Source organism: Tenrec ecaudatus, chromosome 4 (genome assembly GCF_050624435.1).
Source record: "Tenrec ecaudatus isolate mTenEca1 chromosome 4, mTenEca1.hap1, whole genome shotgun sequence".
Classification (NCBI taxonomy): domain Eukaryota; kingdom Metazoa; phylum Chordata; class Mammalia; order Afrosoricida; family Tenrecidae; genus Tenrec; species Tenrec ecaudatus.
In genome coordinates, this window is record NC_134533.1 from 200,826,338 (window position 1) to 200,853,665 (window position 27,328).

General features: G+C 42.9%; 1 protein-coding gene across 2 annotated transcripts in view; it reads right to left on the minus strand.

Moving 5' to 3' along the window:
* SMARCC1 (SWI/SNF related BAF chromatin remodeling complex subunit C1) overlaps positions 1–27,328 on the minus strand; it is a 138,701-nt gene that overhangs the window by 26,578 nt on the left and 84,795 nt on the right. The window contains exons 19-24 of one of the 2 annotated variants that reach the window (XM_075547258.1): positions 23,483–23,542; positions 14,277–14,535; positions 13,286–13,447; positions 9,735–9,790; positions 8,518–8,632; positions 7,728–7,879 (exon numbers count right to left, since the gene is read on the minus strand). In XM_075547258.1, the coding sequence (XP_075403373.1) occupies positions 7,728–7,879; positions 8,518–8,632; positions 9,735–9,790; positions 13,286–13,447; positions 14,277–14,535; positions 23,483–23,542 (804 nt within the window). Of the gene's footprint in view, positions 1–7,727; positions 7,883–8,517; positions 8,633–9,734; positions 9,791–13,285; positions 13,448–14,276; positions 14,536–23,482; positions 23,543–27,328 lie in introns of both variants that reach the window. The other variant, XM_075547257.1, reaches the window with a different exon arrangement.

Sequence of the window (27,328 nt, forward strand, 5' to 3'; positions counted from 1 at the left end):
TTCATACATTATTACAGCTGAAAAAGAGCAACGCGGTGATGTACTATAGAGATCAATCTGCATGAAGAATAAATGTAAGCAAAAGGTGATGTGAAAGTTTGATGAATAAATCTACAGCTGTTAACAATCAAGTTTTCCTCCAATAAACTACAACGAGCTATTGCGATGCCAAAGTTAACAAAATTACTGCTCTTTCCCTCTTCAAATTAGGTGAGAAGTATTGTTTAAAACAAAGACTCGAGAAGTAGCAGGAAAACACTGCTGAAAATGATCAAGGCATTTACAGCACTATGAGGCTAGTTATTTGAGATGGCTGTGGGAGGGAGGGTGGAAAGTGACAGCGCAGACACTAATTCCAATTTAAAATATGTGAGGGGTTCAAAAGGTACATGGAAAAACTGCATTCTCTCTTTCTTTTTCCCCCATGAATTTCCTGAAGCGTCTCTGAACAAGAATTGTCCTCATTTGGTTAAAACAGTAGGTCTAACCCTGTAATTGCATCGTCATAGAGGAAAGCTGGAAAAATCAACACACCACAACGATGAGAGTTATTTTTGGTTATGGGGCAACCTTGACCACATGATAAGAAAAATGATTAACTGTCGTCTGTTAGAAATAGCTCTTAAATACTTCTGTAAGAAATAATGACTGGGGCTTATTTTAGAATACTCCAGGCAACACCCCTTTCCTACCTAAGAGCAAGCAAGGGATAAATGAAAAAGATACAATCACCAAAGCTGGATGATGGTTATAGAAATCCATTAACATGCTTATCCTACTTTATATATATATATGCCAATATTTCTACATTGCATTAGTAAAAAGAGATTTTCCAATTAATGACACTGGGACCACTGAGTAATATTCATGTGTGGGAAAAACAAAATCAATAATCTATTCTAACCCACAGGAAGCCCCATGGTGCTGTGGGCTGTAACATGAAGGTACATTAGTTCAAGCCCACCAGCCATTCCGTGGAGCATGAAGAGGCCAGCTGCTTTCAGAAGGGCTCACAGTCTCAGAAACCCTACCCTGAGGGGCTATGAGTTGGAGGCAATTCAATAGCAGCAAGCCTTTTTATTGGTATGCCAGACCACACTCAAAGATAAAAGGCAGAATGAAAGTAAGCACTACTGCTAAATTTCATGCGGGAACCTACATAACATAGGTTTAAACAATGATTTAATTGTTAAGACATCAAAAATAAAAGTAAACAAACAAGTGTGACTTCATTAAATTTAAAACTTCTGTGGGGCAAAGGACATTAAGAAATTGAAAAGACAACCAAGCCTGGACTGTGTGAGTATTTGCCAATCAGAGACATGCATCCAGTGTTTCTCAAGAGTTCTTAATAGCTGAGGTCCAAGAATGAAGTGATAATGTTTGTAATCCGAAGCTAAGAAAAGCACTCAGCTGTACAAATGGACCATCTTTTTAATGAAAAAAAGAAGGGGATTTCAAAGACAGAATCAACAGCTCAGAAGGCTACGTCAACTATCAGTCAATATAATTCTCAGAGAGTAGGCTAGGCCCTGATCACAGGACCTTAACTGTGCGTCTGACTGGATTTCAGAGCTGCTATGAACAAGTGGACGTGCGCCCCCTCAATTCTTCTTATAGCTATCCAGTGTGTATCACTACAAATTCTTCACACTAAGATCAGTAAGTCGTTATCTATAAACTCATCCATCTTTACCTGGAGCTAACTGCTTAGAGAAGATCCCAGTCCTTCAACATAAGCCTGATAATACAGTAGAAGGGGACTTTGGGGATCGTGGGATGTTTATGTTTCATGTGAAAGAAATACAAAGGATTTAATGCCAGGGGATAGACTAGTGGCTAGACCAGAGGATGTACACTGGTACAGTTAGGAACTGAAAACACAGGGAATCCAGGGCGGATGATCCCTTCAGGACCAGTGGTGAAAGTGGCGATATTGGGAGGACAGAGGGAGAGTGGGTTGGAAAGGGGGAACCGATTACAAGGATCTGCATGGGATCTCCTCCCTGGAGGACGGACAACAGGAAAGTGGGTGAAGGGAAACGTTGGACAGGGCAAGATATGACAAAATAATAATTTATAAATTATTAAGGGTTCATGAGGGAAGGGGATGCATGGAGGGAGGGAAAAAATGAGGCGCTGATGCCAGGAGTTAAGTGGAGAGCAAATGTTTTGAGGATGAGGGCAATGAATGTACAAATGTGCGTTACACAATTGATGTATGTGTGGATTGAGATAAGAGTTGTATGAACCCCAAATAAAATATTAATAAATAAAGGGGAGTGCAAAGTGGGGTACCAAAGCCCATCTGTAGGCAACTCGACATCTCCTTACAGAAGGGAACTCGACATCTCCTTACAGAAGGGTCATGGGGAGGATGAGCCAGTCAGGGTGCGATACAGCAACGATGAAACATACAACTTAGTTCCTAAATGCTTCCTCCCCACCCACTATCATGATCCAAATTCTATCTTACAAATCCGGCTAGACCAGAGGAAGGGCGCACTGGTACAGACAGGAACTGGAAACACAGGGAATCCAGGACAGATGATCCCTTAAGGACCGTGGTGAGAGTGGCAATACCGGGAGGGTGGAAGGAGGATAAGGTAGAAAACTGGGAATCGATTACAGGGATCTACATATAACCTCCTCCCTGGGGGGCGGACAACAGAAAAGTGGGTGAAGGGAGACGTCGGACAGTGTAAGGTATGACAAAATAATAATTTATAAATTATCAAGGGTTCATGGGGTGGGGGAGTTAGAAAGGGGGTAAAAATGAGGAGCTGATGCCAGGGGCTTACATGGAGAGTAAATGATTAGGGTAATGAATGTACAAATGTGTTTTATACAAACGATGTATGTATGGATTATGATAAGAGTTGTATAAGTCCCCAATAAAACGATTAAAAAACAAACAAACGCAGGTGCTATTTATCCATATAAGGAAAATAAGTAAAATGGGCTTACTGTTGACAAAATGATAAAAAGAGGCCAATATATCCTCCCATGGGACTTTTCCCCACCTTCCTTATATAAGTAGGGATTTTAGGCATAAGTGAGAAAGTTTTGAAATATTCCTGATGGGTAAGAAAGAATCTTCCTGTTGGCTCAGAACTAACACGTAGTGGTCACAAGTACCGATCTACTCTCACCATTTTCTATTAGGGGGTAGGGAATGGTCAATCTGGAAGAAATGCCTGTGGTCCCCAAATGTGATGCGTTCTCTGCAAAGAAATGAACTCAAAAGGTGCTAAAAAAGAGAGAACATGTCCTAGTATCTGGTTCCTTTCAGTGCTCACTCTGGATTATTTCTTCCCAGTACCCGAGTGCTCAGCCAGACAGAAGCCTGAGCATGCTAACCATGGTGCTTCCCCCAGAGCACTTGTTGGGAGGGACAGGGACAAGATGGACATGCTTCTGCAGAGTTCTTCAAATAGCAGAAATGGGGAGAAGCCAGAAAACATGCTACCCCGTGTTTAGGAGCTAGATCTAGAACCTTTAATTACCATTCCATGTCAGAGTGTGACAAACAATTAAAATGTATCAAGGAAAACTCTTAATAACAAAGCTGCTTACAGACACAGAAGAACAAAAAGAGACTTAAGAGAAAACTTGGATGGGCTAGATAAGTTATAGTAATTACAGTAATTTAAGTGAATTCTTTACCCCATAATTACTATGTGGCATAAAAATCATTATTGTGTGCTGTGAAATGTATCATATCCAGCTGTGAAGTGGTGCTTTACTGTCACCCCCAACAGTCCACGTGGGCCAAGTCATGGTGCACGAGCGTCGGAGCACCTTCACGGACCCTGAGGTGCTCTCAGAATGAAGACTTAAGTTCTCGTTATGAGGAATAAGAGCCAGTGATGATGATGGAGGGAGAATTCAAGAATCTAGAAAGTATCATTTGGACTATGGCATATGTAAGGGACAGACAAGTAGTTTATCTCCAGTGAAAGAGGGAAACGAATGTCTCAAGCTGTTCATACATTTGTGACAAAGTTGCACTGTGAGAAAAAGGGAAAATATCATGAAACCCATTGGTGAAACACTTCTGGTAATGTTCCACTTTCTTCTTAGGCAAAACTCAGTAAAGCAAAGCAAAGCAGCAGTGGAGAAATCAGAGAGGGCGGAGTGCGAGCTCCGCTTGGTAGAAGTGCAACAGCAGCTCGGGACGTACAGGCAAGAAATAGGCTGGAGGACTCAAGTACTCTCTCTCAATGTAAGACCACTTTGTTCATCTATTAACCTGGAATTCTATGCTGCTCACTTTCCTGACATGATCTATGAGACAAAGCGGGTGCATAACCAAATGTGGTTAAGAAAGCTCATGGTGCCAGGCTCTCAAAAGGCTTGGGGTCTTAAAGGCTTGAAGATAAACAAATGGCCATCTAGCTGGGAAGCAACAAAGCCCAAATGGAAGAAGCACACTAACCTGTGTGATCACAAGGCGCCGAAGGATCAGGTATCAGGCATCAAAACAGGTATCAGGCAGCAGAACAAAAAATCCTATCATTGTGAATGAGGTGGAGTGCAGAGTAGAGACCAGCCAGTCAGGGACCAGTGTAGCAATGATGAAACATGGAACTTTCCTCTAGTTCCTACATGCTTCCTCCCCTCCAGTACCATGATCCCAATTCTACCTTACAAATCCAGCTAGACCAGAGGATGTACACTGGTACAGATAGGAACTGGAAACACAGGGAATCCAGGGAGGATGATCCTTCAGGACCAGTGGTGAGAGTGGCAATACCGGGAGGGTGGAGGGAAGGTGGGGTAGAAAGGGGGAACCGATCACAAGGATCTACATATAACCCCCTCCATGGGAGAAAGACAACAGAAAAGTGGGTAAAGGGAGACGTCAAGACAGTCTAATACATGACAAAATAATAACAATATACAAATTATCAAGGGTTTGTGAGGGAGGGTGGTAAGGTGGGAAGGAGAGGAAAAATGAGGAGGTGATACAGAGGACTCAAGTAGAAATTAAGTGTTTTGAGAATCATGAGGGCAACAAATGTGCTTAACACAATGAATGGATGTATGGATTGTGCTAAGAGTTGTGCGAGCCCCCAATAGATGATTTAAAGGAAAAAAACAAATAGGCTGAAGGTAGTAAAAGGATTTGAATACATCATTAAAAAAAAATCCTGACCTCCTAACTAAACAGTCTGAAACTTTAGGCTGCCAGAGACAGGGAGGTTATTGAAGAAAGTGATAGAATATTTGCATTTAAAAAGATGCCTACATACTCTATCATTCCACTCTCATGAGGTCATAACAGGAAAAAATATCCATGATGTTAGTTATTACCATGGGAGAAGGCATCGCAATTAGAAGGAAATACAGAAACGTTTCTGGTTATGACATTTTATTTTTCTCTTTTTTTTTTAATGAATACTTTTATTGGGGCCTCACAGTCCACTCATCCACTGTGTCAAACACATATGCTGCCATCATCATCTTCAAAGCATTTTCTGTCTACTTGAGCCCCTGACAAAAGCTCCCATTTGACACTTTATTTCTTGATGTGTACACTGCTTATACAGGTGGGCTCCAATTCTGAAATATTAACTCAGTATATTGGTTTATCGATTCCCTTATTGGTGTGTCAATAAAAGAGAATGGGATGAAAACCGGCAAGAGACATGGGAGGAGGTTGAGGTCAGTAGCAGCATGAGAGCAGACACTGACTGCGGTGCCATGCATGCTTCACAGGAGCGGACCAGCTATGGAAAACGCAAAGACTAAGAACAGAAAGCCGATAGGGGCGATGGCCGTGGAATGAGCTGAGAAAGGGCACACGGTTAAAGGTCATGTGGCTGCTGGCACCTCATCTATCAAATGGGAGAACATACCTGAAACAGCAGTAAGGTCTGTGAAAGCCACAACAAGAGCATTTACCAGGAAATAAGAGTTTGGATGGAACGGAGACTAGGCGATGCCCCAACCAAACTTGGAAGAGTACTGCTGTAAATGGCGTGTGTAACTGGTCTCCTTAACAGTGCTCATGGCAGTACGAGAGCACCTGAAAAAATAACCCTAAGAGCTGAGGGTGACTAGGGTGGAGGGAATACTTAAAATTGAGAGAAGACCTCTAAAGATCAGGCGCTATCTTTGGAAAATACTGGCATGGACAAGTACAAAAAAATCCCAAGTAACTGCAATACTAGCAGTCAGTTGGGGCATACATTTGGGGGAGACTATATGCACTGATCCGACTGTCAAGGGGGGCTCAGCTGGGTGAATGAATACTCATGGCAGTCTTATGGACTGCACTGGCTCCTGAAGCAGCAGTTCACAGCCTCGGACTGTCTGCAGGAAGTAGACTAGGAAAGAAGGTCTTTAGCAGGTCATCCTACTCACGTTTTATTGGAACCGGCACCGATTCAAGACAAAGGGAGGAGGACTGCTTGAGCAGCCACTACCGAAGTTAAGGTGGAGAGCATCACATAATGGAGACCAAAGATGCAAGGAGGACACTGGTCCACAGGGCTAACCTACATCAATGTTTCCTAAAGGGGGCGAAATTTGAACGATCTGGGGGGTAGGTGGGACTGCAAAAGCGGATTCCCAACACTTTATCCTTTGTCAGTATGTTTGGGAACCTCCGGCCTCACGCCGTGTGAGACCAGAATGAAGTGGTGCCCAGCTACCATCAAGGACAGAAGGAAAACAGAACATGCTATGGGGCTGACAGAATAAGACCCCTCAAGAAGCTTCCCACGGTACTCTGTGAACTTCCAACAGAAGCTACTCTTGGTGTTTCCCTTCATCAAAACCACAGACTGGATTTTACATTACAGTTTTCACCCAGCAGTGCTGCCTGAAGTAATCAAGGGCATGAGATGAAGTGGTTAACGGTTACCTTAAACAAAGACAAAAGAGAAAGCTAAGGTGGGGCAGGGAAACTAAGTGAAAAACCACAGAACATGACAAAGGAAACAAATGTAACAATGTGTACACCTTGCAAAAATTGTAACCAATGTCATGGAATAATCTGCATAAAAATTAAGTTGAAACCTAATTTTGCTATGTAAACGTTCACCTAAAACAGCGAATTTAAAAAACAAAAAGAAAAATAACCGCTCTCCAACCCCGCCCCAACCTTTGTACATTCATGTCTGAAATCTTTTAAAAGGCAAATTTAACACAAAGCAGGGAAATAACATTATCTTGTCTACTTAAATATGCTGTGCAGCCGATACTATGATATAAATAGAGAAAGCCACCCACAGGAAAGCTGGCAAACTCAAGGGGGGGGGGGGAGCGCGCTATTTTAGGTTCCCTCTCTTTCCCTTCAGCCTGAACAGAAGGGGGAAGTATTTTTACAAGAAAGCAATTTTTTGTCTTAAAAATCATAAATATTTCAATCTGGTAGAAATTACTGGACTTTAAGTGCAAAGATAAACTCTGCATGCAAATTAAAAACAAAAAGATAATTAGTCCCCACAAGAATCTAAATTGGGCTTCACACTCTGCAGTCTTCCCGAGGCCAAATGACACAATGAACCCATTGAAGAAGGTCCCTTGTTAGGACAGGATCTACTATTTCTACCACCCTCTTCCTGCCTGCGGATTTCCCAACCTAGAACTGCCATTCATGCCAACAGTCTCCTCTGACTGGGTGTGAGTTTCTTTACACAAACGTTCCCAATTACCTAAACACAATCCCACCATTCACAGCGCAAGCAAGCACTGTAAAAGGGCTGTTGGGGGCAAACCTTGGCTTTGGTTGCAGCGGAGGCAAGAGCAGCTGCTGCTGCTGTGGCTACATTTCCTTCCGAAATTTCGTGTTCGACTTTCTTCTTCCCGACACTGCTCTCTCTCTCCTTACACGAATCAGTGAGCTCTTTGTTCTCCTCAGCCTCCTTTTCTTCTGAAAAAAATCCAGAAACCATTATCACCAGCACACCCCACCTCAACAACCCATCTTAGCTCCCACCTCGGCAACACGACAAACCAGAACTGGGGCTGCTAGCGGATCTCAGGGCCTAGTTCTGCTTTGTTCAGATTTTTCTGAACTGTTCTTGTGTTTTCAGACAGCTTCTATTTAGGATGGGTTTTCTAAATGGCACTCTGTCCTTCCTTTCTCCACACTCTCTACGGAGTCATCTTGGATGGAAAAAGAAAAGCCAGAGAACTAAGCACCAAGAGCCACGTTTTTACGTATCAATCAGTGCAGTGTTCTGGGAACCCGTCAGGGCGGGAGGAAATGGGACGCTGAGAATTGAGTACTTCACTCCTGAAGGTCTTCTGAGTAAAGTACGATGTGACGTGTCAGCAAGACACTAAAAATAACATGCAAGTCTGTGGGGTGACAATCAGCCGTGGTGAGCAACGTGCTCTTCTACACAGGACTGAAAAGGGGGACCAGAAACACTGGCCACTGGCATCCGCACTGCAACTACGTGCAGTCCAGCACAAACACTCTCAGAAGGAAGCAACAAATATAACCCTATCCAAGTACACTGCCCACACTCGTCCAGGGCCCTTCGCCGTTTCCCAGGTTACCTGACTTAATGTCCCCACTGACATCACTGTCCTGCTCCTTCTCCCTGCTCTCCTCACGGGCTCCATCGTGAGCTTTGTCACCGCCACTCCTTTCACTTTCACTTTTGTTTTCTGTCTGAAAGGGACACAAATGTAGAGAACAGGGAGCGAGTTAAAATGTGTTATTCATAAGGGCTCACGTAGAAAGAAAATGTTTAGAGAATGACGAAGACAACAGATGTACAAATGCGCTTCAAACGGTGGGTGGATGGATGGATGGATGGATGGATGGATGGTGGTAAGAGCTGTACAAGCCGCCAATACAATGACTTTAAAATGTGTTAGTAAAAGGTTCCCTTATTTTTGGAAAGAAATGGACTGGGTTCAGAAGTGCCTTGGTGAACAAATATCAGAGAAATGAATAAAATCAGGGAAAAACATTTCACCATCTTAAGAACTGCTCGCAGATAATGCATATTTGCACACAGTCCCTGTTCTCTCTGCATTCTAAGCCCCAGATTTACACTTGCCAAAGGCATGTCAGGTGCATTATTACTACTTATTAAATAAACAAGTTATTGTTCAACTGGATCAGGACCCAGACCCAGACAAGGCAGCAGGTCAAGTACCATTCTAACCAGTCTATCTTACCATCGACTGTGTCTGACACAGGAATCAGGTCACAAAAATACTGGCCACTTTGAGGTCTTTCACACACCAAACAGAAACAAGTCAGTGTCTCCCTCTCCAGCCAGTTGGAATGTTTCATTCTCTCTCGTCCATTTCAAGTTTTACCTGCCTGTAAAACACCTTTTCATACAGATTTTCTAGCTGTTGTGCTATTCTCCTGCTGCCTGTGACTCTCCTAGAAAATCCCTTACTCTTCTGTCAAAAATAAGGGACCTATACCCTAATCAACTTATTTCTAAGAACTGTAACATTTTTATATTAATATCCTCAACTATCTCTCAGGCTGGATAAAGTCTGCAATGAATAAATAAACAACCAAACTAACAAAATGCCCTACTTATGCCCTGGGGGAACTATACCTCCAAGCAGCCAAGGCTAAACAGCAGAGGGAGGGTCATTTACAGCGTCTTGCGAGGGGCTCAAAGATCTGGGGTTTGGGAGCTGGAGTGGGGGGAGAGGAGACACAATCCAAAGCAAACCGCTGTGCTTTGAAAGGTGTGCGCTCTGTGGGTTTCCTATGGTGGGCGATTCAAACAGACAATCTTCACCTTTTCAGCCTGCGGACCACCACTGTCCGTTTCCATTTTTTCCTCTTCAGCTCCTTCTACAAGTAAAAGAATAAACATAAGTCATCCAACCCGTCTGTCTTGTATGTGTGTCTACGTTATTCCAGTACCAGGGTCTGAAATACAACCACCCACAGGAGTAGAAACGAGCCACACAGCCACCAGGATGACGAGCGAAGTCAAGTACAAAACAACACAGAGAAAGTCATGAGTGATTTAGAAATCAGAGAAGAGGGGACCGTGAGGAAATGAGGACACACGTTATGAGTGTCTTCAATCTGTGCACATTTTCCTCCCCACAGTCAGGATTTCCAACTTTCTGTATAACACCAAAAAATGCCAAAGACAAAAACTGAAGACAATCTAATATTACTTAAACATATACCAGGTGTATGAAGGGGCTTAGAAAAGTTTGTGAAAAATTTCCCCTATCTTTTAATTCCATTTTGCCTAACTTTTAAAAGCCCAATCCTTTATTGAGGCAGGCAACAGGCAAATACGGAAGCCCCAGGGTGCTGCACTCTGGCTGGGAAGTACACCCACCACGTCCACTGAGCCCCAGCATGTCAGGGGAAGCACACGCGTGGCGGTGTGCAAGGGGGTGCTCACTGGGTGGCATGTTCACAACGCTGAGCGCATACAGCCAGATTCTTTAAGCAAAGGGGACGAAAACACACAGACAAGGGTGCAGGGTGCATGCAACTCCTTGGTCACAACTAGAGTAGAGAAATCATAAAGGAGGTGAAAAGGCTTCGGTACCAAGGGGGTGTGTGTGTGCTCTTTAACTGCATCCTGTAAACAGAGCATAAACAAGTAAGGTAACCAGGTAGTTTTTTGGTTATTATTCTATCATTTTTACCCAAAGATTTGCTGCATTTTCCAATGAAAATATTAGAATATCCATAAGATACATTAATTTTACATAAGGATGCTTTTGATTCTATAAAATTTGAAAAAGGCCCCCACCACCCTAGCAGCATCACCTTAGTAAAGCAGCATCCTCATGGGTCCACAATCACCCAACCAGAGTCCCCTGAGAGGATCACCCAACTTGCTCTCCAAATAAAAGAGTATCGGCTGACTGGGGGAAGAGTGAGACCACAGGAGGATAAACTGGTAGGTCAAGTCCATAGTGAAATTAGCTGCAGGCAGTTCAAAGAAGCATTCCTACAAGTCTCCCAGACACATATATACAATGGAATACTACTACGCATTACTAAAAAGCCGTGATGAACTCATGAAGCACATCGCTGCATGGGAAGAACTGGAGGAAAATTATGCTAAGCAAAGTAAGCCAAGCACAAAAGGACAAGTATAACATGAGTCTGCTGAGGAAAGCTGACAAATGCAAAAAGGGCCTAAGGGCAAAGCTACTATATACATTACTGGGGCGAGGTCCAGGTAGTATGGTAGGGGCAGAACAAATCCAGGGATACATATGGTAGCCAACTAAAAAAAAAGGGGGGGGGGTAGAAAACAAAAAAGAAATGAGTAGCGGGGGTACAGGGCACTAACCAAGTAGAGGATATTGTTTATATCTCAACAGGGAAAGAGGGACCAGACTTCGACCTGATGCTCCAAGATGTGAATGTAAAATACCAGCATGAAGCAGGGAACCAGTGGAGAGGTCTGAGGGACCGTTCCCAATCCCAACTATGTGGACAGCTGCCCCTCCTCCCAGAAGAATTTACTTCAGAGGGCAGCATTGAAGCTGCAGCTCAGGGAGAGGGACATGACCGATCAGAGCACATGGTAACAAATGAAGGGGGAGGAAGAGAGAGTGGAGCACATCCTGGCCCACCAAGCCTTGAGGATGATATTCCTGCTCAGAGTAGCAAATGCACAGAGAAGACCATATGGCTGGCCCCACTAGGAGATATGACATCCCTTACTGACCCATGGACCTTGAACTATTTACATGCTTTTTTTTTGTCAGTTTTTTTTTCTTTCCTTTTGTTGCTTTGGTTTGCTCTGTCATGTTTTTGCGCATATTATTATCTCCGAAGTTCTGTCTAAATAAGAAAGGCGGGATAAACAATCTGGAGGAGAAAACAAGGGGACCGACAGTTCCAGGGAAATGGGGAGAGGGGGAGGCGGTAGAAAGGAAGTGGGTGTTAACAAACCAGGGACAAGGGAACTACGAGTGACCCAAAATCGGTGCCAAGATAGGTATAGGAGGCCAGGTAGGGCTTGATCAAGGTCAATGTAACCGAAAAGAAGTACTGAAACCCAAATGAAGGCTGAACATGACAGTCGGACAAGAGGAAAGAAAAAGGAAATAGAGGAAAGAAGTAGGAGGCAAAGAACATTTATAGAGGTCTACTGCCCAAAGCTACAAAGTATATGAGTATGTCAAGTCCTTAAAATAATAGTTTGATAAGATAGTCCTGAAAGCAGACACTGGTAGTACACAATCCAACCGGGGGAAGCCAGACCTGTGTGAATGGACACCTGACAAAGGAAGAAAGTGGAAAGAGGAAGGACTGTACCCTGAAAACAGAGGGAACTGCTGAGACCTGTAAAAAGAAGGCGGTCCGTCAAGTCCCAGTTCTCACAGGTTTCATGACAGAGATCCCCAAAAAGACACACTCTGGGCTCTAATAAACATGAGCCATCAGGCAGCCACTTCAATCCAAGACAGCAGCAGCAAACCCTTAGAGGTTAAGTGCCATTATGAGCTACTCAGAAATGTGACCCTGCATTTCAGGGACCCTTGGAATGAATCTGAAAGAGCCCTTCAAGTACAGCAGCGACAAAACTTCCAGCCCACACGATATAAGCCTCATGACGAAGTCCTATCAAATGGTCCAAGTTTTCAAACTACTTAGATTTTACACAGGATGTTTTAGAATTCCTGGGCTCTGAAAACACTGTTATGACATTCTCATGGAGAGAAGAGTGGTGGTGTATTGAAAAGCTACAGATAATATTTGATAGAAGAATTGTAATAGTCTAGCCCTTGTGTTCCTAGATTGTCACTTTATCACATTCATGTTGAAAAGGTGAGAACCTTTTTACACACACACGAGGGGGCTTCAAAAAGTCCATGGGGGGAAAAATAGAGTAGTTTTCCAGAGCAATAGTAATACAATTATATCCTGAAGCATTTTTTTAAAAAAAGGTCTTGGAAAAATGAAAGTAACTTTTTGAAATTTTCTCATGTGTGCATCTATACATGCACACACATCATGAAAATAGAACAAGACACAAGATAAATAAGACAAGAAAAGACGTAAAATTTAGTCAGTAAGTACCTAAAAATGATGCCCAGCATCCGGAGTCTTTAGGAAGCATGTATCAGAAGAATGTACTATTTCACACCTACCAGGGTAACTGGAAAAGGAAACCTAACAAGAGATGTCCTGGGTGCACTGCTGGCTGGGGGTGTAAACTGGTACAGCCACCACGGAAAGTGGGGAGGTGTTAAAATTCTATTGGAATAAGCACAAAATTCTCCTTGGCGTTCTCATTTTGATGTACCCCAAGTGATCCTCGCACCGTCCCACCCGGGAGCTGGGAGGCGAGTGACTCACCCAGCTTCTCGGGCTCCTCAGGCCCCGTGCCCGCAATACAGCTGCTCTCCAGACCATAGGTGGGATCCACTTTCCCGGAGGCTCGTGCGGCTTCTTGCACTTTTTTGACGTGCGCTTCAACCAATTCTAATGGGACCTCCTCCCGGACACGAGAAAATTCCTCTATTCACAAAGAGAGAACAGTGAGCTGGTTTGGCGCCAACACTTAATGTGACAAAAAAAACACCAGGAAATCTGAAGCAACATTTATGCTTTGGGTGTAGTGATTTCTGAGACTGTCCCCATACCAGCCAAGTGAGAGATACAAATGAGGCTCATATTTATTCAAGAAACTTTACAATAGATTTTTATTCTATATCCCAGTGATTTGTGCTATAAATAAGCAAAGTCTGTAATGTTCTCTAATACTCAAAAATTGTTGCCCAAATTGTAGCTAGTGATGTACAGGATAGAATGAAAATCAAGAAAAACACAAGGAGAGCATAGTGGTTGCTAACTGTCTGAAGCCACCAGCCAGGAGAAAGAGCCGGCGTCTCCTCCCATAAGGAGTCGGTCTCAGGATCCAAAGGGGTGAGCAGGTCTACTCTGTCCTAGAGGGTCGCTGTGAATTGGAATAGAGTTAATGAAAATGGATTTTGAGGGTTTTTTGAAAGCTAAGAAAAAGTCCTGTAACATTCGGAAATTCTAGTTATAGAGAATACACGTTAAAAATTAAATATTAATCATAAAAATGTACCATGAAAAACTCTAGTCCTTAATGGTCTCAATTATTCAACTTTGAAGTGCTTAACTTTAAAATGCTTTAATACATTTAATCAGCACAGGGTACCTTTAAAGGGGCAAATTCCGAATAGTTTGTTAATGGTGTAAGAAAAGTATGTACATCAACCAGCTAAGAACTTTTCCATCTGGGCTCATTTTAGTCCGGAGGAGTGGACTGAGTAGGGGTTTGCGGAAGCTCGCTGCCGCAGAGTGGGCTAAGGGCGCCTACCCAGAGCTGCTTTTGCAGCAGCGGATGCCACGCGGGGGTCCACCACAGATGCCAAGAAGGCCACAGTGCTCATGACGGGGTTCCCCGACTGACTGAAGGGGACCGGCTGGTAGGCCAGAGGCCCAAGGGAAGCATCAGAGTTCTCCAGGTAGGGGTCTTCAATGGGGAGTCTCAGAAAGTGGAGGATGCATTCATCCTGAGTCCGACTTCCAACGTGCTCGGACACTTTGTTCCAGTCATCCTTGTACATCTCCAGGGCCTAAAAGGAAAGACGAAACGAAACAAAGCAAAATAAAAATTAGGGCCATTACTGTCAGGTAACAATGAGTGAACAAGCAGTACCCTCGGATGCCTGTGATTGGGGAAGGGGCACTGGTGGGGTGGCGGTTATGAGTCAGGCTATGAACGGCACAGCCAGCAGTTGGAAACATCTGGCTGCTCTGCGGAGGATGGGGCTTTCTACTCCCATCCAGCAGTACAGTTTTACCTGTTCTGAAAGCCAGGGGCAGTTCACGATGCATCAGCATGGACTCGATGGCGGTGAATGAATCTTTCTTTGTAAGAAAGAGAATGAACTGGCCCGTCGGAGCCTGGAGCTGTTCACTCTCTCCAACTACCTGTCTGAGCAGCCCGCCAAAGAGAGCCATCTCCCCGCGGCTCCCGCCGGCCGACCTGTGAGGGATGCTCTGGTAAAAGAAGGAACAGACCAGACCTCAAGCCGGAACTCCAAGATGTGAAATGCAACATACCGGCATGAAGCAGGGAACTAGTGGCGAGGTCTGAGGGGTCGGCCCCTATGCCAACTACATGGACAACCACCCCTCCCCAGAAACCTTTACTTCAGAGGACAGCACTGAAGCTGCAGATCAGGGAGAGGGACATGTCTGATCAGAGCACATGGGAGCAAATGAAGAGGCAGGAAGAGAGATTGGAACATATGCTGGCCCACCAAGCCTTGACGACGATATTCTGGCTCAGAGTAGCCAATCCACAGAGAAGACCACATGGCCGGCTCCACTATGAGATATGACCTCCCTCACTGACCCATAACCCCACCGGGGACAACAGTGGAGACACAGAGAATTGCTCCCGATCTGACCCCACCACACCGAGGCAAAACACTAAGGGTATGCAACAGAACAGCAAGGAGAGCTGAGCAAGGAAGTCCCAAGGGAACACTAAATAGACTGTGGGGCCAAGGCGTAGCACCCCATGAAATTCAACCAGAAAATACTCCTACAGGGCAACAAAGAGACCTGGACTATTAAAAAAGAGAGAGAGAGAGAGAGAGAGAGAACCAAAGCACTATTGATTCCAAATCAGTGAACCTTAGCGCAAAATAGACCACTTCCCCATAGGGCATGCTGAGCTATACATTTCTAAGGGAGCAAAATGTCACATCTTTCTCCTCCAAAAGGGATGGCGGGTTCTAACCAAAGACTGGCAGCTGAGCAATCAGCCAATGTTCCACCCACCAGGACTACTTTCCAAATTAATACAACAGGTAATAGTATATCCGAGCAAACAGACAAGTGTGATATCTCTTCTTATACTGGGGTGAAAATGTTTCAGAGGAGAAAAACAGAGAAACTCACCTGCATTTCTGTTATTACCAGCAGGGAACAACTTAAAATTGCATGAAAACCGTAACAGACTCAGCGCGGTGCCAGAGGGCAGAGTGTACCTAGTTGCCCCACGTGTTTATGCTTTCTCCTGAGGCTCGTGTGGTTTCAAACTACTGACCTGTGGCAGCAGCCGCCCAATGGAGAAAAACTGAAGATCAATGCAATCCAAGAGGTAGTTCCTGCTCAATGCTGATGGGAGCTCTCTCCAAAATAAAGCTCTAACACAAGTAAATCTCAATTCAAAAATATTCAAGCTGAATTGACGAAACTGACTACAGAATTTACGAGTACGCAAACTTCTAGTTTTGAAATTGTTATTTTTGGAGGAGATCCAGAAACATCCTAAAGGAAGCGTAAAAGGAGTCTCGTGGGAGAAGAACAGCATGGTAGAAAATGCCAAACGCGTGTGCTAAGTAAGCGAATGTGCATAAAACCAGAAGTCATGAGCACACGCCGGATTGCACTGAGTAAATCTGCTGCACAAGACCTCTTTTTAGAAATTTTCATAAATTATCTTACGGGGGGCTTACAGCCCTTTGAACAAGACCTCTTTAATGTGTTAAACAACAAAGATGTCCCTGAGGACCAAGATGAGCGTGACTCACGACGTGGTTTTTTAGATGGCCTCAGAGGTATGTGAAAGCTGGACCATGACTAAGGGACGGGCAGAGAACTGATGTCTTCCAATTACAGTGCTGTTAAAAAGAATACAGAATTTTAAAAAAAGAACACTGAAAGCAGCACAGACGTCCTATTGTATATTTTGAGCACGTCATTGGTCAGAGGGGCTCAGACCTGGAGAGAGGGTCAGTGAAGAGAGGAAGCCCCTCAACAAGGCAGACTGACACAGCAGCTGCAACAGTGGGTTCAAACCTAACAGTGAGTGCTGCAGAAGCAGGCTGCTGTTTGTTGTGCACGGCACATGGATGCTGTTAAGACTTCCTACAATGCACATAACATATCCATCCACAAGAAAAAAAATAAACCAAGCCAGGCACAACGTTAAAATCTTGCTGCACAGACTGATTCACGGATCAATGCTACAGTGAGCGGCGTATGTGGCTTACTACATTCTTAATGTGCTACAGGCTTTCCTTCTCACAAGAGGGGTAGATTCCTAAAAATCCAAACCAGCGCATGCATGTGCAAGGCGATCTCTGGGTTTTCTCCGGACAGGCAGCGAGCTTTCAGTGGCCTTGGGCAGTTCCTGTTGGGCTGTCCCGAGTTCCTGACTGTGGGTGGAGATTTCCCTGCCATGCCCTATCGTCATCTCTCCCAATAAACTTATGAAGACAGTTCTTCATTTTGACTTCTTCCGCTATATAAAAAAAAAAAAAACTTTCAAAACCATTTTTTCGGAATAAAGCTGGAGTCTGGGCACCAACTGAGACATAAAACCCCAAGTTAGTATCTGCACAAAGCTCATGACTGAGCAAAAAATGAATGCCTGAGCCTGGTATCCTTACACCCGAGTTGTTTGTGGTGGTAGCATGATGTAAGAAGTGCAGATTGGATAGATGTTTTTTAAGTGGAACGTAATAAACGAATGACCAGGAAGGAAGGCAGGGGTGATTGAGAACAGTTCTCAATGAGAGCAGAAAGTTTTCTCTCTTCTGCAGCAGACGGTGGTTTCAAACTGACAACCTGGTGGCTAGCAGCCCAATGCGTGGACACAGCTCACTACTCCTGCGGGATTCTAAGACTGAATCTCTACAGGAGCAGCAAGTCTCATCTTTCTCCTGCAGAGCAGCTGCTGGCTTTCAACTGCCGACCTCGTGGCTACTCCTAACATGTAATCTACCATGCCGCTAGGGTTCCCAAACTCCTCTCCGTCACTCTGAACCACGGGGGTGCCGACACACCCTTTGTTAACATACCCGGACTCTATCACGGAACTTCAAAGTGCAACTAGACCTGTGTTACCCATTTGGGTTTCAGGACAAACACTGGTCAGGACAAGTATCTGAGACTCCTCACACACAATTTCACAAGTAGTTTTAGTCATACAAGTCTTTACGACCTTGAATTTAAAGTTTATATGCTAAAAAAAAAGCAAGTTATAGAACATTACATTATCCTTATTCCATCAAATAAATATCTTTTTAAAATAATCTATTCATTTTGAGAATGATGAGGGCAATAAATGTACAAATGTGCTTGACATAAAATGGATGTACGTATGGATTGCGGTAAGCTTTATGAGCCCCCAATAAAATGATTTAAAAATTGTATTCACAATTTAACATATAGATCCCACTTCACTCATAAAATTTATATAATAATTCCAAGATTTAAAATTTAAGTCCCCGAAAAGAATAAACCAATCACTGTCAAAGATGATAAATCACTGGCAGCATCCTACCCCACAATTAAGGCTTCGTAAAACCCTTACAATGGATTAAGTTAGTGGTCGAATAAAATGAGGGCGATTTGGGACAGAGTATATGTATTTGTCTAGTAAAATGCTGTGATGCTTTTTTGGAAACAAAAACAATGTTTCATGACTTTATTAAAGGAAAATTACGGTCGCTTTTATTAATAAATCCATTCAAAAATTTTCATCTGAATTTTAAAAGCTATTAATTACGACTAAGTATCTATATAAATAGCAGATGTGTGTAATGAACAATGGTGTTAAGGAACCTTTTATTTTTCTTTGTGTACGTATAGACAACACCTGTTGCTTCAACTACATGGTTTGAAAGAAAAGTCAACTACCGTGTAGAATGTGAAAGTGGTTTAACATCCACCTGCAGGGGAAAAATGTCCTATTGTGAAAGGATATTGTGCTTTCCTTGGTAATGTTCAGAGTAAACAAGAGCTCAAGTCATTCTTACCTCATTCTGTATTTACTATCAACCAATCTTAAATGGAAAAGATGTAAAAACTGAGTCTGTACATGTGCAGCAGGAAAAAGCACAGAAATGAGGCTGTTGCCTCAGGGCCCAGAGTCCAAAACAGCAACACTGAAAGCAAGTTGTATTCCCACACAAGTCACGGTCAACTCATGTCAATGTCAGATGGCACTAAACAGAGGGGATTGTGAGTGTGTGTGTGGGGGGGGTGGGGGGGGTCAGAAAGGAAGCTCTTTGCATATCACTCCTAGGGAATGGACAGGTGGGGATCAAATATGAAAAGTGGTTTAACATCTCCAAAATCAGATTTAGAAAATGTAAACACAAAAAAGATCACTGAGCAGAAAGAAACAATATAAACTATAACAGAAATAAAAACTTTAAAAGGGGAAAGAAATAGAGATACAGCTCATGCACCATTTAAAAACGTGTTTGAGGAGTCCAATCTGAGCAATACTGAAGTCTGACATGCCCCCTGGCCCAGTGAGTGTACCTCAGTGTGGTCTGGAGGTCCACTCGGGGTGAGGCCGTTCAGGGGGATGGTGAGGCCACATGTATTTTCTTAGTTACATTTAGCTTTTCTTCATCATAATACCAATAATGTAAAAGCAACAGCAGGTAAAAGCATTGGGATCTTAGCCCAAATCCAAGTAGATGTGCCATCGTAATGAAGAACGTGAGAGGTGTCTTCAAAATGTTTGTGAAAAGCTGGGACTAAAATATAATAGCTCCCTCACCTCCCTGCAGAATAATCGACTTCAGAGGGCAGCACTGAATCTGCAGCTCCGGGAGAGGGGCATGTCTGATCAGAGCACATGAGAGCAAATAAAGGGGGAGGAAGAGAGAATAGAGCACATCCTGGCCCATCGAGGATGACATTCCTGCTCAGAGCAGCCAATACACAGAGGACCAGATGGCCGGCCCCACTACAAGACACGACATCCCTCACTGACCCATATCTACTGGGGACAACACTGGAGACACAGTGTGGGAATTGTGCCCGATCTGATCCAACCAGATCAAGGCAAAACACTAAGAGTATGCAACAGAAAGCAAGGGGAGCTGAGCAACAAAGTCCCCAGGAAATACCAAAAATAGACTTTGGGGCCAGGGCATGGAACCCCATCAGACTCGACTGGAAAACACTCCTAAAAGTCAACAAACAGACTCTGAACTATTTACAGACTTTTCTGGTCGTTGTTTTCTTTTGTCGCTTTGTTTTGCTCTGTCTTATTTTTTGTGCATATTATTATTCCTGCAGGTCTTTCAGAATAAGATAGGCGGGATAAACAATCTGGAGAAGAAAACAACCGGATGGTTGTGGGGCGGGGGGACGACATGGGAATAACAAGTGACCTAAAAATCGATGGTAAGGAGGGTGTGGAAAACCTGGTAGGACTTGATCAAGGGCAATGTAACTGAGAGGAATTACTGAAACCCATAATGAAGGCTGAACATGATAGTCGGGCAAAAGGAAATAGAAGAACTAGGAAGCAAAGAACATTTGTAGAGGTCTACATACAGACATGTACAAATGCAAAAATATTTATATATGACAATGGGAAAATAGATCTGTGTGCATATATTTAGAGGCTTAGTATTAAGGCAGCAGATGGACATCGGGCCTCCACTCAAGTACTCCCTCAATGGAAAAACACTTTTTTCTATTAACCTGGCATTCCATGATGTTCACCTTCCAAACACGATCGCTGAAGACAAAATGGGTGCATGAGCAAATGTGGTGAAAAAAGCTGATGGTGACCAGCTACCAAAAGATATAGCATCTGGGGTCTTAAAGGCTTGAAGATAAATAAGTGGCCATCTAGCTCAGAAGCAACAACATCCACATGGAAGAAGCACACCAGTCTGTGTGATCACAAAGTGTCAATAGAATCAGGTATCAGGCATCAAAGAACAAAGAACCGTTATCATTGTCAATGAGGGGGCATGTGAAGTGGAGACCCAAAGCCCATCTTTCGGAAACTGGACATCCCCTTACAGAAGGGTCGAGGGGAGGAGGTGAGCCAGTCAGGGTGCAGTATAGCAACGATGAAACATCCAACATTCCTCTAGTTCTGTAATCCTTTTCCACCTCCCCCCAACTATCGTGATCCCAATTTTAGCTTACAAATCTGGCTAGACCAGAGTATGTACACGTGTACAGATAAGAGCTGAAAACATAGGGAACCAGGACAGATAAACCCCTCAGAACCAATAGTGAGTGTAGCCATACCAGAAGGGCAAGGGGAAGGTCGAGGGATATAGGGGGAACCAATCATGACCTACCTATAACCCCCTCGCAAGGGGATGGACAACTGAAAAGTGGGTGAAGGGAGACATCAGCCAGTGTAAAACATGAAAAAAATAATCATTTATAAATGATTATCAATGGTTCATGAGGGAGGGAAGGAGGGCAGGGGGAGCGAGGGGGGAAATGAGCTGACACCAAGGGCTCAAGTAGAAAGAACGCTTTCAGCATGATGATGTCAACAAATGGACAAATGTGCTTGACAAGATGGATGGATGTACGGCTTGTGGTAAGAGTTGTGCGAGCCCCAGTAAAAGGATTTAAAAAGTAAAGATAATGGCATGTTCCCACAACCCTTCTGAAGCTTCCGAGTATTCTTCACTACCCCCCACACACAGAAAGACAGGGGGTACAGGTGGGCATTTCAAGGACAGTAATTCCTTAGTGAAGCAGTAACAGTATCATGTCTTTTAACTGTGTGTGGACACACACAGGACCCCATTCGAGCTCAGCCAGCAACATCTGTCCCTGACGGAACACCTTATTAGAAAAACAAACAAACAAAAAGAAAACCACTCGGAGCTTCTTTTTCCAACTTTCTTCCTGTTTTGAATGGAGATGAGAAACCTATGCTAAGCAGCCATTCTATGACTGAACACCCATCCATCCATCCATCGACTCTGAAGTGGCGCTCTCCTGGAGTGTCTGACAGTCTCATGAATCCCTAACCCGAAGCACCACCGTGGCTCCTCACTCTGTGACTAGGAGGGAGTACATAAAGCACAAGCTCTGGACGGACAAGAAGGTCAAACCAGGCACAGAAAAGGTAGCAAGCAGAGGATTTAGTGAAGCAGTGAGAGTCCTGGGACCACCAGTTGGAGGACTTCTAGAGAAACAAAAAGTAAATGGTCTTTCTAGTTGAATCCATAATTAGGAAAAGGCATCCAAACAAAATCATTAACTTCTTCATCTGGCCTTAATTAAGCTCCCACAGGCAAATTCCAAGCAGAAACAGTTAGGGGGGAAAAAGGTAAGGAATATCATTGTCTTTGATCTTTCTGATACAATTATTGTTTTATTCCCAAAGAGGAATGCTCCATCCTAAGAAATCATTATAGGTGGGAGCACTGTAACAAATTGTGAATACACAACTCATTTTAAAACTGATTCAACTAATAAAAGAGAAAAGACATGTTCTAAAACACCCAATGTCGTACTGGCTACAATTCTTCTCGATATGATTGAACGACAGACACTACTGAACTACTGAATTGTGTGCTATGTGGATCACGTGCCACTAAGCTAAAAAAAACAAAAAGATGGTGGTGGTGGTGCAGGGAATGAGAGTGCAGAATTCTAGTAAGAACTGACAAAATTTGGGGTTATCTTGATCCAACTTTTATGAATTTTGTCAAGTCTATCAGATAAAGGTACCTTTTGGCCAAAAAAAAAAAATCATTAATACCATACATAAGAATCAAGCATACCTCCTTTCCTACCACTGAAAGCAAAATTAATTGGTGAGATCCAGTGGTCCAAGTATTTTCAAGAACACGCAAACACACGAGAAACCTAAATATGCATTCAGTCAGCTGATGGGTGAGGAGGGTCTGGTGGGGCCACGAACTGCAGTCAGCAGTTGAAATTTACAGAGAGGAGGTTGTTTACTCCCATACACATCTATGGCCTTGGAAAGCTACAGGATTGACTTGATGGCAGTAAGTTTGTGTTGGTTTTAAGTTGACTGAGATGCTATAAAATCATCACTGTTTTGCGATAGGCTTCTTCCCCAAAAACCCCAACAAAATATGCCTTCAATGGCAGGTGTTATGAGCTACTGAAGTCCTTTCGGAAATATGGAGACTGTACACAAAATTCCTGTGATCACTGATTGATTAAAGAAAACCAGAAACCCAAAGGCTTTCAGAGGGAAATCTGAGATTCAGGGCCACCAAATGAGGGCTCAGAACCGCCCATGAGAAGTTACCAATCTACACTGCTGGTTACCAATCCAATCTAAAAAGCTCCAAGATTTGTTGAAATGTTGACAAGTGATCAAACAAACAAAAACATCCACCAATCCTGGGCCAATAGAATACTGTATATACTCGTGTATAAGTTTAGTTTCCAGCACATTTTTAATGTGGTGAAGGGAGATGTCTGTCAGTGTTAGACATGAAAAAAAATTAATAAATTATCAAGGGTTCATGACAGACGGAGGGTGGGGGAGAGAAAAAAAATAAGGAGCTGATATCAAGGGCTCAAGTAGAAAGAAAATGTATTGAAAATGATGGTGGCAACGTCTGTACAAATGTGCTTGACACAATGGATGGATTGTGATAAGAGCTAAGAGAGCCTCCAATAAAACGATAAAAAACGCGATTAATTTTTATGAAGTGAGTAAAAACTTCAGACTTTCAGAACCAAATCTATATGGGCATTTTCACTCTAACAGTCAATGTGGACTCATGCACGTACCTCCAGGAGCAGCAGGGTCTCCTGCTCAGTCCATTCTCTCCCAGCACTAGCACCTTTACTCTGAAATAGAAAGTTAAACCTTTACTCAGTGGGGAGTCAGCCTCAGACTAGTTTCTAAGCTCAGCAGACCATTTTCTGAAAATTACAATGAAGCCCATGAGTACAGAAATAAAAAACTTAAGAAACTTAAAACTTCTAAAAGAAAGGCTAGTTTATTGTAAAGATCAAGAACTCATGAAATATTTGAAGACAGTATTTCTAAATTCATTATATTAACTACCATCTCATGTCAAATTATTTTAAAGTATCTCTTGATTAATATGGTCCCCACAATTTAAACATCTCTGGGTAGCAACTATCAGCTGCAATGCTGGTATTTCAGACCTTGGAAGAAAGGCCTGAATATCTACTTTGCACAGATCAACCAGTGAAAACCCTTGGGAACAGTCTCTACTCTGGCAGACCTAGAATCATCCTGAGTTGGACGGCAGTGGTGGCCACGTTCTGATTCTGTTTCATCTTACCATTGCGGCCCATAACTCATTTAGGGCTGTGCGGTGCCGATCCTCTTCACTACAATTCATGCAAACAAAGGAGCATGGCAGTAAAACCAGTTATCTCCATTTACAAACTTTGTTCTATTCAAAGGTTTGGAGAGGGCTAATTTTCTTTAGTGGTACAGCAATAAGCAGCAAGCTGTTGTCACCCTGTTGATTCCGACTCATCTACAGGACAAAGCGCCCCATAGGCATTCCCAGGCTGTAATCTTTGTAGAGGCTAGATGTCAGCAGCCACCCTCTCACCCTCTAGCCCTCCCCCGAGTGTGAGAAGGAAGGCTTGTCTCAGTTCCCAATAGTTTATATAGCACTGTGTCACTTCTTGGGTAACTCTTACTCCAATCCAAATCAAACCCATGGCCTATAGGACAGAGCAGAAATGTACCTGTGGGTTTCTTAGACTGTAACCCTTTATGGGAGTAGAAAGCCAAGTCTTTCTCCTGCAGAGCGGCTGGTGGATGTGAACTTGCCGATCTAAGGCTAGTGCCCTTATGGTTAGCAGCTCAACTAGTAACCCTCCACCAGAGCTTAGAGAAGGCAACTGGTTTCTTCTCAGAGAACATCTCTCTGTTTTATTCATTTCCATATTGTTTCATTGTTCATGGAGTCATGCATATTATTCTTATTCTGATGAAGTTTCTTCCTTTAATTAGATTATTCAAGCAGAAACTAAGATCATTAACTTAAGAGCATACAAGATTTTGATAGTATCCACTGTCAAAGACTGGATTTAGTTGTGCTCGACCAATATTGACATGTTGGCCATCCACTTTCTTCTCAAACAAAACATGTCATAATCGCTCATGTATTTTGCTATTTGAAGACCCAATTATTCAGAAGTTCGATTTTTAAATATTTGGTGTTTTTCTAGTTGTATTCTTGTTACTGAGTACTAGTTTAATCTTTTTTCTGATTCTATGATTGCGATACTTAAAAAATTTACTGAGACTTAAAATGACTATTCAGAATTCTCTTTTTGAAAATGTACTACCTGTGAACATAAAGTTTTCTGCATTTTTTGGCGGGGATTCTTTGAATGAATCCAAAGAGGTCGTGATAGTATATAATTTTGTTCCAGTCTCTTTTATAAAATCATTACTGACTTTCTACTTCTACCGATTACTGAACAGTATATTTAAATCTTCCATTGTAATTGTGAGTTTATTTCTTCTTCCATCCCATCAACGCTGGCTACTCTGAAGGTAGCAAGGGGCTGTCCGATGAGGATTTCATTGTGAAATGCCCCAAACTCAAAGAAGACATAAGGTACACAATTTGAGTCCACATGCCTTTGAAAGGGGTTAGGAGGGCTGCCAACAGCACCAGAATCAGTCCGGTGCCAAGTGTACGGAGGGTATGTCGAGAAACAACGGTTTCACACAGTGATGGTTTATTCCCTTTTCCTATTAACAGTTCTATAGCAATCCTTTCAGACGTATCCTCACATTTAATGTTATCGTTATGGTCAGATACAAGTCTACCATTTTGCGATTCGCTTCCTACTTATCACTTTATTTTTTCGTCCTTCTAATGTCCCCTTAAAAACAAACCTATTCTATTATGTAGTACCCTTGGCTTGTTGTACCTCCATTATAAGTAGTTGCACATTTACAATATTCACATCTAACTCATCAAAGCTAATGTTAGATAGTATTTTGGCAGATCACCTTAAGTAACTTTAATTATACTTCCACTTCTACCTCCTCTTCTTTGAGCAACTTGTTTGTTAATATTCAGATGCTGTAAAACTAATATACTGTGTGTCATTTTGCTTTGAATAGTCCATTGTCCTTTTAATAGACGGAAAATAGCAAAAACTGGCTTCGATATTCACACCCATACAGGGTTTCTGGTACTCTTTATTCTTCTGTATAGCTCTAGTCCTCTTATTATAAGTTGGCAAATTATTAGTGCTTAACTCTGAATTTATGTTTTTATAACATTTCTAAATAACAACAGTAGAGTATCAACATAATTAACATTTTAATCCCATTTCCCCTCCCGCCCTAAGCTGTTTTGGTCACTTCTACATGTCAAACCCCTCGACCCCCACCCAAAAGGAGTTTGTTTAAACAGTCAATAGTTCTTTACATTTACCCACATATTTATCCATTTCAAACTCTTCATTGAGCAGACCTAGTGATCCAGTAGTTCTGAGTGGGGCTGTGATCCGCAAGGTCAGGAGTTCAAAACCACAATTGCTTGGGGCTCTACTCCTGTAACAGTCAGTGAGCCTCACAGGGGTGGTTCTCCTTGGTCCTACACAGGGTTGTTATGAGTCAGCATCACTTTGTTGGCATTGAGTGTGTGCATATGTGTTTGCTTATATAGTCGATCCCTTCATATGGACTGGTGGTTCTCAACCTTTTTCCTAATGCCACAGCCCTTTCATACAGCTCCTCCTGCTGTGATAACCCCCCAACCATGGAATTATTTTCATTGCTACTTCATAACTGGCATTTTGCTACTGTTATGAAATCAGAAGACCCTTGTGAAAGGGTTGTTCGACACACCCCCTTCCAAAGGGGTCACGATCCACAGGTTGAGAACTGCTGACACAGACTTTTCCTTCCATCGAAAATAATTTTATTAATACTTTAGTGCTCTTATACGATGTGCTAATGCAAACTTCACTCACTTTTTGTTGTTGTTAAAATAGGGAAACTACGGCACCATCGATTGTGGACGGTAACTGCTGATGGGCCCAGAGTCCCAAGGCGACAGGTTTCCGGGAAGGTGGCTACTGCGATCCCTTTGACTTTGATCGTTGAGGGAGAAAAGTTGGCCAGCTTTCATTTTCTTCTCTTCCATGTTTCCTCCCCCCCCCCACCAACCCACCCTCTGCCTTGCGGCTGTTACTAGCAGTTTAAAAGTATGCCAATTTTGGTATTCTCTGGATCCAAATTTGGAATGGCTCAGTATCTTATTTTGTGAAGGCTGGAAAAATTTCCAGCCTTTTTAATCTTTAAATATTGCTTCCAATGCATTCTTTCTCTCTTTAGGGGACTCAAATGACAAATATTAATTCCTCGGAATGTGTCTGGATGCACCTCCTGCTCTGCTCTTCTTGTCCCCTCCTCGGCCTCCATTGCTTCTTCTCTAAGAGCTTTAATTTTGTGTATTCGTTCATCATTCTTAAGAGATTCCCCTAATCCTGTCTTCTGACATGTTCATTCTGCTATTAGACCACACAATGAGTTAACTTCAGGTATATATTTCAATTCTATAATGTTCACTTGAGTCCTTTCATACATTATAATTAGTTCTATGTTTAAATCCTTCCATTTTT